Source organism: Vombatus ursinus, unplaced genomic scaffold (assembly GCF_900497805.2).
Source record: "Vombatus ursinus unplaced genomic scaffold, bare-nosed wombat genome assembly UNPS02014794.1, whole genome shotgun sequence".
Lineage (NCBI taxonomy): Eukaryota > Metazoa > Chordata > Mammalia > Diprotodontia > Vombatidae > Vombatus > Vombatus ursinus.
Window position 1 is genome coordinate 3,871,704 of NW_020954572.1, and position 16,326 is coordinate 3,888,029.

The window sequence follows — 16,326 nt, forward strand, 5'->3', positions numbered from 1 at the left end:
CTCAAATTCTGGAGTAAAATTTCATCTTTCTCTCAGAGTCCTAGGGGTACCCCTCAGGAATTAAGGGTAATACAGGTAATGCCATTAGCTTGAGCCCCCATCAATATGTTCTCTCTTCTCCTGAACTCCAGATTATCAGTTGAGAATAATTTAGTCAGCCCATCTTAAGTAACTTTTATTTTTTTTTTCAGCTAAAGACAAGGTTTATTAGAACATCCATCATATTAGGCAGACTCTTAAGGAATCTGAACATTAGTGACCTATTGGCTAGATTATAAGAATATGAGCAGCAGCTAGATTTTAAGAATCTGAGCACTTGAATGGAGACAAGATGGACCTTATATACATAAAGACTGTGGGAAGGATATAGGAGTGGCCAAGTAGTCTGTGGGAGACTGTGAAGTAATAGAATGCCAGGGACCTGGACCACGTGGCCAAGGGAGAATGGAGCCTAGCTAGGATTGAGGATGGGAAGAGGCTGGGGGCTATAGGGAGGGAAGACAATGGAAGGTTAGGCTAGGTTAAGGGTAACAGAATTGGGATATTGGTTGAGGTGATAATGAAAGGCTAGTTGACAGGATTATAGCCTCAGGCGAATGCCAGAGATTTGGGCATGTGGGAAAGTCCAGGGTTTTTCCTTTTTGGGGTCCAGATCCCAACCCCATCATTCCACCCCTCACACAAATGGGACCCAAATATATTTGAGGTAAAAGATAAAGGTCTTGGCTTCTGAAACTGCTTCCTGTTGGCAAGGGGTGTAGAGCTGTCCTGGTCTTGAGGGAGTCCCAAACAGGAGGTTGACTGGAACTGAGCACGGGCTGCATCTAGGGGTCATGGGGGGACATTGGCTGGTGCCCAGTGTTTGCTACCAACTGGAGGTGAATGGCCTGTAGGCCAAGTTCAGAGGCCAGCTTCTTTACCTTAAGCAGGATGTGCTGAACCTGGGTGATGCTTCCAGGCAAAGGTTGCCCCATGGCCCAAGGCCATTGCCAGTGGGGCTCATGCTGTACAGGGAGAATTCAGAGGTGGGGGGGAGGGTGAAACTCTCTTCTCCTATGAGAGGGACTAACAGATACCCTCTTGACTCAAGGGAAGGGAGTGGGAGAAGGGAGTGACCAGGGTTGCAAGGAGGTAGTTCAAAACTCCTTAATAGGGGCAGCTAGGTGGAGCAGTGGATAGAGCACTGGCCCTGCAAATCCGGCCTCAGACCAAACACTTGACACATACTAGATGTGTGACCTCGGGCAAGTCACTTAACCGCAATTTCCTCACCAAAAAAAAAAAAACCCAAAACCAAAAAAAAAAAAAAAACCTCCTTAATGACTGATCACAGAACCTCTAGAATCTGTGTATGGGCCACCAAAATGTTGAGGTTTAGGGGTTTAGGAATCGGAGCATCTGTGAACTATTGGCTAGATTGTCTAAGATGTTTTTAGCTGTTCTAACTTTTCCCTGTAACCTCCATGAAGGAGGATCCAGGGGTGTAGAGGGAAGGGAGTAAGTAAGCTGCAGAGAGAATTGACAGAATTGGGCATATGCTTCCAGATAGGGTGTCTGTCCTTGTCCTCTATGCTGCAGAAAGTGTACTCAGGTCCATGGCCTCGGATCCAAACCAGTGAACTGAGAGCATCAGGCCGAGTGTGAGATAGCTTCGTAGCTGTCTGCCCACAAAGCACCTCCAAGCCTTGCTAGGTACTTGTAGAGTGACCCCAACCGCAGGGCAAGAAAGAAGGGGGGGAGGCTTACATACCTTCCAGTCTTGGCTGAAGAAGAACCTGGGGTTAGGCAGTTTTCCCCATACAGGCCACCGAAATGTTGAGGTTTAGAGATTTAGGGGTGCTGGGACCCCAAAATCACAACACGTGGTCCTGCCCGAAAGAATTTGACCCAAGCTTTCTTTCAGCCAAAGACAAGGTTTATTAGAACATCTGTCATATTGGGCAGACTCTTAAAGAGTCTGAACATTAGTGATCTATTGGCTAGATTATAAGAATCTGAGCAGTGGCTGGATTTTAAGAATCTGAGTTTTAAGTAATTTTTAAAAAGGGATACTTACTAAGGTAATGAAGGAAGTTGGTAGACAACATTCCCCAAAAATATGTGACATATTTTCCCACTACTGTATATAAAGTCCATGGTTGGACTCAAACTTAGCTTCTGGTGGTTGGAAGTCCTTTCCTCCCATTCATGGCTGCTTAATTAAGCATGGTGACTCTGCCTCCAGCTTGTTCTTAGCTCCCAATGAAGACACTGCCATGGCTGTCTTGGGGGACAATTCTAGGACACTGATGAGAAGATGGGAAGTTCAAAATTCTCTGGACCTTTTAAAGCTTGAAAAGTCCTCCTCAGACAAAAGGGGAAAGGAGGAAAAACATTTGGTTGAAGCCTAGGCCTCTCCTTCCCTTCCAGGTGGTTTTTCCTCAGGGGTTTTACTGGAAAGTCATGCTTGTTCCAATTTCTGGAATTTTCTGATTCCAAAACACTTGATACCTTTATACAGGACCCAGAGGACATGATAAAATCCCTCAGCCAATTGGAACATATTTCTGATTAAATGGGCTTTCCATACTTCCTTTAAAGTCTATGATTGATTGAATATCTAATCACTTACTTTAAATGGGATAGGGTTGAGTAAATCAACCAAACCTACCCTTATATTAATAAATGCTTGTTGTTGGTTAATTGATTGGGGAGCCTCAGGGTTCAAGTAAACAAATGGTTCTGGAAATGGTTTCTGCCAACTATTTTACCTACTAGTGTATAATGAGGTTCCCAGACTAGTTTACCAATTAGGGAGCAAAGGAGCTCTCTCAGATTTCTGGACCTTCACCCCAGGGACTCCCTGCATCTTTGGCTAAGATGGTTGGTATATGTCTTGTCTGTTGGGACTAGCTTCCCACTGGTCCATCCCTTACTTCGCAAGGAAATGCCATCTATCAGATGACATGAAGGAATTCCTTCAGCAGATCTTGGAGACTTTCAGTAATTTCTTTTAACATCAAAATAGCAAGCTATTGGATTTGCTGGCTAAGCTATAGAAGCAGAAACACAGCAAAATAGGCCAGTTCCTTCAGCAAGACCCAAAGCCAGGATTTATCTTGGAATCCACTTGTTTTGATCAATAGCAATGTATAATGTACAATATGAAAGTGCCTCTCTAGGTTATAGGGTACCAGGTCTGGCTGACAGATAACTTGGATCAAGGCATGATAAAATAGGATTATCCATATGTTATCCTGCCCACCTCCACGGATAGGTCGGGGGGGGGGGTGGTCTTGATAGAGACCCCTTCCATCAAGGCCCCGCTGAGTGAAAACTACAGCTTTCCTAACACTCTTCCTGTTCCTGATCCTTGAGATTAAACTCCACAATAATCAGGATGGCCAGTCATAGCTTTGGTGAATTCTGGAGTCTCAAGGGATTTAATAGACAACAAAGATAACTTTCCCTGGGTGCTTAACTTCTTTTTCTGGTGATAGCAAAGATAATCGGCAGGTACCCAATTCTTTCTGGACCAGTGATCCAGGAGACTCAGTCTTTCTTGTTCAGTGTGGCAATATTATACTTGCTCAGCCTTAACATAAATTATTCACACACTCCCAAGTACTTCTTGGCCATTTGTTGCCATGATTTTCCTAATTTTGACATTGCCTGGAATTTAGGAAATGTCACATCCTGCTCAGCATATTAACAGAAGCATTGGCTGGAGTAGATATCTACCTTACCTAGCTATGGTCCCCAGCTAGACTATAACCAGACACTCCCTTGCCAATTCTAGGAATTCTGGGATATGTTCAATTTTGGGACATATTCAGTTACCACCATATTGGCCTTGTAATTTTGCTATTAACTTGGTCCTAGAAGCATAAAATCCAGCTATCTAGATCTACTCATGCAAGAATTTCTCATAAAAAATATTATAAAGAAATCATGAAACCTTCCATGTATCCTACCAGGGGTTTAATACTATTTGTTGAGAAAAAGAACAGGGAATTGAGGCTCTGCTATGATAAAAGGGTCTTGAATTTTACTATTATCTGGAAGCAATATTGGACCAGCTGGCTCAGATGGTGCAATTTGCCAAACCTGACCTTCAGGGAATGTCCAATCTATTTTTGATGCTGGAGGGTAATGAGCAGAAAATAGCTTTCAAGATATGTCATGACCTATATGAATATTGGAATTTGCCATATGGCTTGTACAATGGCCCTGCACTACTTCATAGGTCCGCAATCTCTATTTTTTTTTCATTTTTTTTTAGACAATTGGGGTTAAGTGACTTGCCCAGGGTCACACAGCTAGTAAGTGTCCAGTGTTTGGTCTGAGGCTGGATTTGAACACAATCTCTATTTTTAAAGAACTGATGGACTGTGGGAGGTGGTATAGTTTGGCTCAATAATAGTTTCATCTGTGCCTGGGATCTAGGATCTCTCTCAACGTTCTGAATCCATCTAGGCCATTCTCCAGTGCCTAGGTCAACACCAACTGCCAACTGGAAAAGTAGTAACTGAAAAATAAGAGATAGAATTCCTGGAGCACTTCATAAGTTGGTACAGAGGGCATCCACCTAAGGGGGAGGTTGTGCTATAATGCCAGGAGATGTGCAATGCCTCATCAGTTTGGTAGAATATCAATGCCACTTCATTTTCAAGTTTACCCTGATAGACCTGTGCAGAAAAATCTAAGGGCATTCTAATAGACATCAGAGGCAGATGGTACATTCTTTGAGTTCAAATAGCATGGTGCCTTGTCTTCCTTTTGGCAACAAACATTGCCTTTCCAAGTTGGTGAAGGTCTTCCAACAATAATATTTCACAACCTTGTACTCATGGAAATAATAGTCACAACCTTGTACTCATGGAAACCTTCTAAGGGGAGTGATGATGTCTTTGCCCACAGCTATGGTACCACATCTGAAAGAAGAGGGGGCCAGGCAAGGATGGTAAATGTTTAACAACCAGCTCTTTGAAAAAAAAAAGGATACTTGACATAGTTTAATTAGCGTTATTAACATTTTCTTCATCAACAAGACAAAGAAATTAAACCTTCATTTTTAGTGTTTGTTTCTGAAGTGTAAATGCTCACAAGAGCAGCTAGGTGGCACAGTGGATAGAGTGCCATGCCTGGAGTCAGGAAGACCTGAGTTCAAATGTGGCCTCAAACACTAGGTATGCTACTCTGGGCAAGTCATTTCAGCCTGTTTAGCTCAGTTTCCTCATCTGTAAAATGAGCTGGAGAAGGAAATGGCAAACCACTCCAGTATCTTTGCCAAGAAAACCCCAAATGGGGTCAGAAAGAGGCAGACCAGACTGAAAAACAACAAATGCTCAAAATGAAAATTTAACAATCAGCTCTTAAGAGCCAGTCCAAACTGGCTTCAGCACACCCTTGGAAGCCTATCATGCCTCTGCTATAAAAGGACAGTTTATCTGACTGATTTCTCATATGAGTAGTCACCCTTGCTTTTTACTTTTCCTCATTCATAGTGCTTTCTCACATCTCTTCAATGCAAGTTGTCTCTATGTCCTTGGACCTTTTGCTCCTGGACTCAGCTCGTGATTTCCTTCCTCAGGCTCTAGACCTGTTGACTCCAGGCTTCAACCTCAACCCAGACTTCTATTTACTCTCTTGAATCTTAATTTAAACATTGCTCCCTTACTCCCTACTTGTGTTCTTTTCCTCCGGGTTTGCTAATTGCCTCTAATCTTTCCTGTACTTCGGGCCCCCTCCAACTCTCTCACTTTTGACCTTGGGTCTCTGGACCTCAGTTTTCTTATCTGTAAAATGAGGGGGGTAGACTTGTCCTCTGAGGTCCCTTCTGGTGCAATGAACCGAAGCATTAAAGCTGCCAGTCTCCTCTCAGTTAAGCAGTTCACAGCCTTTTAGTTACTGTAGAACAATTTTCCACGTTTTATGCAAGATACTTGTGTTCCACTTCACTTTTGTGCCTTAAAGCACACTATTTTTCCTATCCTACTGACATCCTGAGAGGCAGTAGAGATGAATATTGCATAGGGAGCTGGCCTTGGAGCCAGAAAGACCTAGGTTTAATGTTAACCCTGACACATATTAGCTATGGGACCTATACGAGTCAATTTATCTCTCCATGCTCTAACCAAATTATGTGGAAAGTGCTCCCCTGCCATAGGAGAGGGAGTTTCTTCATTTGGGAGTTTTACATACATTAAATTCATAGGTCCAGTCCCTGCCCCTACTAACACTATGTGTGGTAGTTTGCCTGAAATTTCCTCTTAGAATTTAGCAGTTAAAGTATTACTGAGGATTTTGAGGTAACAACGTTAAGCCAACAACCACAGCACTGCATATGTATACAGTCTCTCTCTCTGTCTCTGTCTTTGTCTGTCTCTGTCTCTGTTTCTCTCTGTCTCTCCCCCCATCTCTCTCTCTGTCTTTATCTCAGTCTCTGTCTCTCTGTCTCTGTCTCTCCCTCTCTCTCTCTCTTTCTCTCTCTCTGTCTCTGTCTCTCTTTCTGTCTCTTCCTCTCTCTGTCTCTCTTATTCACTGCTCTTCTGGTTAAGCTCTTTTGTAACCCTGTTATTTTCAATGAACCACACAGAGTGCAAATGAACTGCTTTGATGGATGACTGGCATTTATTGTTATCCAGGTGGTTTGGGGACATGATCACATCTGGCAAACGGGCTACAGTCACAGGATTCTCACTGTGCCAAGTTTTCTTTTACATGATCTGTATGGAGTAGAGTGACAGAGCTAAGCTGAGCTGACATTCTCCAGCCTACCCATTTCCTGATTGTCAAACAATGCTGGTCACACGTGAAAACATACTCTCTGATCCAGGGCCAAACTGGGAGTGTACATCCAAGAATGGGGTGGGGGGAGAGGAGTGGCTAGAAGTGCAATGGTCTGGGTGGGCCATGGACCCCCTTCCCTCTTAGCAAATGTAGTGCCCTGTGGGGGCAGTGATAATTGGCCTCCTTCACTATCCACTCTCCTAAGTTATGTGGAGAGGCTGGCATGGGTTTCCCCTTAAAGGAATGTGTGGCTAGGGTAAATCATCCTGTCGGTCTCCTCCTCCCTCCCAACATTATTTACTCAGGTGAAATCATATTAGAATGAACTTCATAACTCACTGAATGTTAGAAAAGGAAAGACCTTCACAAATCATCTAGTACAATTCTCCTCTTTTTTACAAATGAAGAAACTAAGATCCAGAGAGGTGATTTTGCCCAAGGTATCATAGCCAGTCAATTACAGAATTCCAGTGCTCTTGATCTGCACCATAAAAAAATCACAATGCATGCAACCTCAGGGGTGAGAGTTGCTAGAAAGGGAAGAGGTTATCCCTTCTCCCCTCCCCCTCCTCCCTTTTTTCATCCTTCTTTACCAGTGGAGAATCTGGTGATAAAGGACAGGGAACTTAGGGAAAGACAGTACAGTGGAGTGGAAAGCACCTTGGTCTTAAATTCAGAAAACCGGTTTTTTTAATCCCTCCTTTACAATTACCAACTATGTGGCCTCAGTCAAGTCACATGACCTGTCTGAGCTTCAGTTTCCTCATCGATAAAATGGGGATAATACTACTGGTACTACCTACCTTACAAATCTGCTATGAGGAAGTGCCTTATAAACTTTAAATATAATCAATCATCAGTATAGTAAAGAGCTATTATTATTTCTAAAACCCAGATGAGGATAACAGCAGCAGGAGTCCACATTTGCTAAATCAGATAATATGGAATTGGATCAAGTGTACATGTAGAGAGGTTTGTCTTAACAAAAAGAAGGTCCTCCTTTTCATATGAGTCAGGGGTGAAGGAGAAAATAGTGTGGAAAGACATCTGAGTGATATGAGATGAAGACGTGAGGAGAATAGAGGGCTATTGGCAAATGATCTTGATTTTTTCAGTGAAGTATGAGGCAAGGTTCTTACCTGAGAGGAGGAAGGAGAGAGTGCCATGGGAAGTTTGAGGAGTGATGAAAAGGTTTGTAATAGCTAATGAGACAAATGGGATAGTGGATTGATTAGGGAGGTCTGAAAAGACTGCCATGCTGCAGTGAGGACTCACTTGAGATTATGTGACATTAAGCTGTGGTTGACTCAGTCAATGTGGTTTTATGATTTTTCTCCAAATCAGTTCAGCAACACATGAATGGGAGCAAAGTTTAGAGAAGATGGGTTTAACCCAAGATTGGTGGTTGGCAAGGCATTATTGGCAATAGGGTAAAGGGTCAAGGGACTCATAAAGAATAGTATAGAGTTGAACTGATTCATCAAAAGGGAGAGATTGGGAATACAGGAGAGTATAGCCAGTGTAGGGGTAATGTCCTGGGAAAGAACTGAGAGATGAAGGGATTGGAGGTCACAAGGTGGATGAAAGAATCATTATTATTGTTTAGTCATTTCAGTTGTGTCTGACTCTTCATGACTCCATTTGGGGTTTCCTGGACAGGAATATTGGAGTGGTTTGCTGTTTCCTTCTCCAGCTCATTTTACAGATGAGGAAACTGAGGCAAACAGGGTTAAGTGACTTGCTCAGGGTTACACAGCTGGTAAGTGTCAGGTATTCCTGACTCCAGTCCAGGTACACTATTTACTGCAACACCTATCTGCCCAAAAAGAATTGTAGGCATAGGGGAAGCTAGAATAATAAAATATGATGAGTTAGAGGGATTTCATGTTCATGAACATGTAGGTAACAGCAAGATCAAGAGTGTGACCCTTTCCTTGTGAAGCTGATGTGGGAATGGGGGGGTGGAATGGGGGTAGATAGTGGGAATTGAGTAGATTGAGGAACTAAGAAATTAGGGTCTTTGAGGAAATAATCAATATGTATCTTGAAGTCTTCTAGTGTGAGGGCAGGAGTTGTAGTGGAAAGAAGCTTGTGAACCAAGCTCTTAAGGAAGAAGAATGTCCTGAGGGTCAAGAGATAATGACCTTTAGAATCTTGGTTGGAGAATAATTTTGTATTGAATGAGGAATGAAGGAGGAAAGGTTACTGAGTGATACTGGTAGTAGGAGAGCCTGGAAATGGCACTGGGGAGGAAGTATCTCTTCTCCCGTCATGACCAGTGAATGAAGTAAAAGTGAAAATAAGACTGGAATGGGTGGCCAGGGATGGAATATCATTAGAAGGGAGCCAGGCCTCAGTGAGAACCAGAATATAGAGGGATTGGGAAAGGAAAAGGTTTTAGAAGAAAGTAACTTTGTTAGGCATTCCAGAGAATGCAATAAATGGAGTAAGTCTGGAGAGAGACCATGGGGGGAGGGGGTTGGGTTAAGAGGAATGAGAGTAAGGGAATATGCAGTGGGAGATGGAAATTGGGATTTGTATAATGACAACCAGGAGTTCAGAATCATTGGGTTGGGAAGAATATGAGAAAGTGTATGTTAACCATTGAGAAATGAGTCTACACAGAGTATCAAATGCTTGGAGGGAGGTCTGTTGAAGGAAATAAGTGACTAGACTATTCAACGCCCTCCCTTGAGATCTAGCCTAGTGAGATTTTTTTGATCCTGATTCTGTTATATAACATGCTAGCTGTCCATCTCAACTTTGTATCATCTGCAATTTTTTTGCTTGGATTGGACCCATATTTTATTCTAGAGTGCTTCCACCCTTCCTGGACTGACTTGTCCAAGGTCCTACAGATATATATGTCAAAGGAGGGACTCAACCCCAGGTTTCCTGACTCCAAGACTGGTTCTCATTATAACACATGGTCTCCCCATCCCACTCCCACCTTTTTCCTTTCTCAAAAATGCTAAGATACAGTGATCACTCTTCTCCAAGGTGACAGCTGTTACTACTTCAGGAGCCAGTTCCTTCTTATTGGTAAGAATCAAGTCCAACAGAGCAATTCAACACATTGATTCCTCTACCTTTTGAAAGATGAAATTTTCATTAAGGCAAACTAAGAAATAATTCTTATTTTGTTTTTGTAAGCATTGCTTCAGTTGATCTGAATATTGCATGGTTTCAAGGCCCTTTATCTTTTTGGTTGTATGCTTTGGACTCTCTTCATCTTTCTCTTGTTCTCCTAAAATGGGATGGCCAGAACTAAATCCAGTATGGTAGGTTATAGAAAGACATTTTGTTTTCCTTGGTCTAGACATTCTCTCTCTTTTTGTCTCTCCCTGCCCCCCATCTGACTTAATTCAGTCTGTTTGCATTATTTTTTGTCTCTATCTATTTTTTGTCTCCTATTGTTGATGCATGTTGAGGTCCACAGCCTACTAAAACCCTCAAATCTCTTTTGGATTAACTGCTGTTTAGCCATGTTTCCCACATCTTACACTTATCAAGTTAATTCTTTGAACCAAAGCATGAGACTACTGATCCTTATTAAAAGTCATCTTAGCCTAACCTTGAGATCTTTTGTGGATCTGTACTCTACCATTCAATATAGAAGAACTATAGCTTTTCAATTTGCAAATTTGATGACCATGTCATCTAAACATACACACACACACACACACACACACACACACACACACATCCCATTGACGAAAATGTTTAATTTAAGTGCAAGGCCAAGCACAGATCACTGGGATGGTTTACTAGAGTCTTCCTTCCATGCTAAGGACCCATTAATGACTTTCTTTGGAACTAGCTATTCAATCAATTCCAAATCAGCACTATGGCACAATGGAAAGTACATTGGCTCCAGAGTGAAGGGCCCTAAGTTCAAATCTCTTTCTCATACATTTACCATCTGTGTGCTCTTGGGCAAATCACTTAACCTCATTGGGTCTCAGATTTTCTACCTTTGAGATCCCTTTCAACTCTAAATCTCTATCCTATTATTCTAGATAAGTTACATCTTTCCGTGTAGTATAAAAAGACAGCATGGAGAATTTTGTTCAGTGTTTTTCTGACTTCTAGGTGAAGAATATCTATGTTATTCCCCTGATCTAATAGTTATGTGACTGTTGAAAAAGGAAATGAAGCCAACTTGACGTGACCTGTTTTTGATCCAGCTACCTGACTGCTTCCATTTCTAAGTGTTTACTAACCATCCCTTTAACAATACATTCTAGAATTTTGCCAGAAATAAAAACCAAAACCACATCTTTTGATAATCAAAAGACTATTTGCCACTTTCCAGTCATGCAACGTATCCCATTTTTCTTGATTCTGAAGATTACTGACAATGACTCAGTAATCACATCTGCCAGTTTCTTCCATATCTAGAGGCATAGCTGGTCTGAGCTTTAGTGCACCTGACAGTATTATAGAACCAGGCCATACCTTTGTATTTATCTTTTATTTTCTGTCCTTGCTTCTGTCTTCTATGCGTATCTTTAAAAAGATCTAATTTGGTTGATGAATTCCCTGTGTTATTCACATTAGTTTCTTTAAATGACACCCCTTTTTCTTCCCTTCACAAATTTTCTGTTCCTATCTTCAAATTGTATTTATTGATTTTCTCTGGGCTGGGTTCTGTTATAGTATTTTATTTTATTTATTTATTTTTGGTGAGGCAATTGGGGTTAATTGACTTGCCCAGGGTCACACAGCTAGTAAGTGTCAAGTGTCTGATCTGAGACTGGATTTGAATTCAGGTCCTCCTGGCTCCAATGCCAGTGCTCTATCCACTGCACCACCTAGCTGCCCCCTGTTACAGAATTTTAGGACACAGTATTCTACATAACCCTTCTCTGAACCCTTCCAAATCTGCTCTCTCCAAATATAGGATTCATGTCAGACTATGATTGGCTTTCTTTTCTTTTGCATCAAATTCTAAAGACAGACTGACCACTATTTCCCAGTTTGCAAACATTTCCACTTTGACAAGTTTCTACTTGGTGAGAATCGCTTTCAGAATATAGTTCCTCTCATTTGTTTGAGTCCCCAGCTGTAGCCTCTGATATTTCCACATACCATTAATTTTTTTTAGATGTGTCTCTTACATGTAGTAAAATAATGAGGGGGAAGGATTTAGTTTTATTATTCACTCTGTTATTCTATCTTCCTTTTATTGAATTGTTTAACAAATTCCCATTCAAAGTTGTGATATTTAGGTTTGGGCTTTCTTCTGTTTGTTTCTTTTGCATTTATTTTTAAGTCAGTATTTGTTCCTGTATTACTTTGGTACTGGTCTGTTCCTCCCTTAGCACCATTTAATTGTTTCATTCAAATTCCTTGAATTTAATTAAATTATTAATTTCTCTCTCTCTGTTTTTCTCTTTGACCTTCCAAAGGGAAGGTCATGCTTAGTGTGGTTCAAAATCTTCAATTTCCCCAAACTTCTTAGTTTAAGTAACATCCTCTAGAAATACCCTTTCTGAAGAAATTTTCCTTTACTTTTCCTTCTTCCTCATTCCTCTTTGGTTTTAGTCTATTCTGAATTCTAACATAGGCTTCATTGTCTCTATTCTTCTTTATTCTCTCTGACTCCCTCATGAGGATAGTGTTCTGGGGTACCAAATTTGAACTCCCTCCTTATCCTATTTCTTTGTTGGTGCATATGTGCATCTCTTCCCATTTCATTTTTTCCTTCTGTCCCTTACTCTTAGAAATACCATTTCAAGAAGGAAGCATTGTTCATCAGAAGCACTGCTTTGTGGAGGGAGTCATTCTGTGTCCTGAATCATGAGGCCTAGTCCTGTCCTCTGCCCTTGCTATGATCACTTAGTACTCCTGCTAGGTGGTGGCAGCAGATAGAGTGCTAGACTTATGAGGAACACCTGAGATCGAATCCAGCCTCAGGCACTCACTGGCTGTGAGACTCTGAGCAAGTCACCCTGCCTCAGTTTCCTCAACTGAAAAATGGGGATAATAATAGTACCTGCTTCCTAGTGTTGTTGTGAGGACCAATTGAGATAATATTTGTAAAGTGCTTGGAAAATATTAAAATGCTATAGAAAGGCTAGCTATTATTACTCCTAAAGCCATGATAGCTCCACCTCTGTTTCTATCTCCTTCCTGCCTAGAGACAACTAGGTGATACAATAGATAGGGTGCTGAATCTGGAGTCAGGAAGACCTGAGTTCAGATTTGGCCTCTGATACTTACTTTGTGACCCTGGACAAGTCACTTAACCTGTTTGCCTCAGTTTGCTCAATTATAAAATGGAGATAATAACAGAACCTACCTCTTAGGGTTATTGTGAGGATGAAATTAGATGATATTTGTAAAGTGTGTAGCATAGTGCCTGGCACTTAGTAGGTATTATATAAATGCTTATTCTCTTCCCCTGTCAAAATGGTTGTTGGTTGCCATTGGGGACTTATATATCCCTTTTCTTGGACTGGGATACAGCCCTCAGAAAGGGAGGTCTTGTAGTATAAAAATACTCCTTAGGAGAAACCAATTATAAGATCCTTGTCTCTTATTACAGGCACATACCTCCCATCTTGGAACATTCTTTAATTTTAACTTACTGTTTCTTTTACTTTCAGGGGAAAGGCCTTGAAATTTTCTTAGTATACAATCCTATTAGGCTTTCTCACTTCCTACCTTTTTATTTATTTCATTCCTTTTTTTTTTATGCATATTTCTATTTATTAGTTCTTTCCCTGGAGGTGGATAGCATCTTCCTTCATAGGTCCTTTGTAGTTGATTAGAATAATTATAATATTATATTTATATAATATTATAGATAATAATTATAATATACTTATAGTATTACTATAATTATAATACTCAGAATATCTTAATTGTTCACAGTTGTTCTAACAATATTGCTGTTACGGTAAACGTTCTCTTGGTTCTGCTCATTTCACTCTTCGTTACTTCATGCAAATCTTTCCATGTTTTCCTAAAATCAACAACCTCATCATTTCTTACAGCAGAGTAATATTCCATCATGATCATATGCCATAACATGTTCAGCCATTACCCAATTTCATTCTTTTTAAATAAGTTACTCTCTTACACAGCCATCCACAGTTGTGCCCCTCCTTCCCACTCCATATTTCAGTGGTAACTACGAGGTTGAATTTGTTTCCTAGCTTTAAGACCTTTGGTTTTTTTTTTTACTTGTTAGCCGTGCTTTGTGCATTTGAGGCTATTTATCTGAAGCCAGGCATTTTATTGATAATTCCTTTCTTATACTTTGTCTTCTGTGAATTGCATGTCTACTGCTAGTCTTCCTATAGTAACTACTCATACCTTCCTATATTGTGGCTACTCTTTATGATATCTAGCTCAGCATGCATGCCATTTTGTCTCCCTGCCTTTTTTCTCCTTTTGATAAGATGTACAAGATTGCAGGCAAATATATGTATGTGTCTGTTTATATATATAACGTACACACATAAACACACACACAGAGCATATGATGAAACTGCAGCTCAGGGAGTTGATGTTACTTTCCCAAGATCACAAAACTAGTCATGAAAGAGCTGGATCTAAAACTGAAATCTTAGGCCCTAGGGTCTGCCCTGCTATTTGTTCAGTAACTGCTTGAGAACCTTGGAGAGGAAACTTCCATGCTATGGAATTAGTCCATCTGAATTACTGTCTTACTGATCTCATCTCTGGCACTTAATTCTAGTGCTTTCCCTCTGTTGACTATCTCCAATTTACCCTGAACAATATTTTGTTTGTACATAATTTTGCATGTTCTCTCTTTCACTAGACTGGGAGCTCTTGAGGGCAAGGGCTATCTTTGGCCTTTTTTTTTTTTTCTTTTGGTATCCTCAGAGCTTAACACAGTGCCTGGGCTTAGGCAAGTGACTATGTCTCTGACTTTCAGTTTCCTGCTCTTCTGCGTATCATGGTGTGGAGGTGATAAGTTTTCAAAGACTCAAAATTCTGGCAGGTCTTACCAAAGCAGTAAGGTTTTGAGTATGGTCTAAAGACCAGCCTAGCTAAGGCTCATTCCTAGCAGATTTGCTATAAGATGATGAATTCTTTGACCATGGCCAACCAGGAACCAGATTAAAACATAAACACAGAAACCCTAAACTTACAATGGGGATAATGTTGTGTTCTTATGAAAAAATTGCTTTGTTAACCTTTAGGTGCTATAGAAATGTGGGCTTTTCTTATTATTACAGTCATTGTTTTATTCTTTCTGTAGCAAACTGGACCCATCAGTGCCACCCTGGTGATGACTCGCCCTATCAAAGGGCCTCGGGACATCCAGCTAGACTTGGAAATGATCACTGTAAACACCGTCATCAACTTCAGGGGCAGCTCCGTCATCCGGCTGAGGATATATGTGTCACAGCATCCATTCTAAGTCCCAAGCTAGGGGTTTTTTTTTTTTAACATTCCTACATGCCAGAAACAAGAGAAAAAAAAAAGAGAAAAAGGAACGTTATCCCTTTCCTGCTGAATGTTTCTCTCAGGAGTCAGTGCTAACTGTTCTGACTCCACAACCAGTACCACCCTGTTGACCTGCTGGTCCATGACACTCTGAGGGAAGCACTGCCCCCATCCCCTGAACTTTCTATGATGTAAACATGTGGAAGTGTATTATCATGTGGCTCCATTTGATGTCAGTGGTGATTTTTAAATTTGGTTATTTCTGTCTTTTCTATTTGATTAGGTTCGGCCAGGGTATGATTATAATGCAAAGGACTGTGAACACCTTTCCTCTGCTCGGCCCTTCCCTTTTCTTCCTTCCCCTTCCTGTCTGGAGCTACAATGCTACTTTGCAATGGCCCCAAAGAACTGGTGGAGAATGCTAGGTGTAGCTAGTTTGCTCTTGCATGTACTGAGAAGGCTATAAAAATCAAATTGTGGCAGGATGTAAGCATTTTTATAGAGTTTGTTTAAAAAACATGTCTGGAATTGTCAACCATAAAAGAAGTTTCAGTTGTTCCTAAATTTGTCTGATGGTTTACTCCTTCCTTGACCATCTTGGGCCCATTTAAAAAAAGAAACAGAATGGGAATGGGGGATGTGGGGGTTGGAAAAAATCTTTCAACATGTCCTTAAAAATCACTTTCATATTTGATTTTTCCAAACTAATTTTCCTACCCACTGTTGCATAGCCTATGGTGATATAACTAACTTCAGTAGTTTGAGGACTTGGTGGTTCTACTCCATTGAAGTGGATATTCCTTTCACAGATGCAAAATCCAACTCTTTCACACCTTAGCATATGGTCTTCATGGGATGCCTTGTCTGAAAAAATTCATCATATGATGACCAGCTGTCTGGCAATCAATTTCATCATAATAAATCATATTTATGTAACACTTTAATATGTACAAAATACAAACATCAAAACAATTCAAAGAGGTCGTGAGTACAAGAAATATTGTCCCAGTTTTATAGATCAGGAAACTGAGGTCCAGTGAAATGATTTCCCAGAAGTACACACAGCTAGTAAGTGACCAAGCCAAGACTCAAACCCAGGTTTTCTGAATCCAACTCCAATTTCTACTACAG

At 40.8% G+C, this 16,326-nt stretch overlaps 1 protein-coding gene across 1 annotated transcript in view; it reads left to right on the forward strand.

The window, feature by feature from the left end:
• Window positions 1-15,759, forward strand: part of FBLN5 (fibulin 5) — a 131,640-nt gene extending 115,881 nt beyond the window's left edge. The window contains 1 exon segment of the mRNA XM_027869949.1: window positions 15,008-15,759. Coding sequence (XP_027725750.1) covers window positions 15,008-15,169 — 162 coding nt within the window. The 3' untranslated portion in view covers window positions 15,170-15,759.
• The last annotated feature ends 567 nt before the right edge of the window (window positions 15,760-16,326 follow it).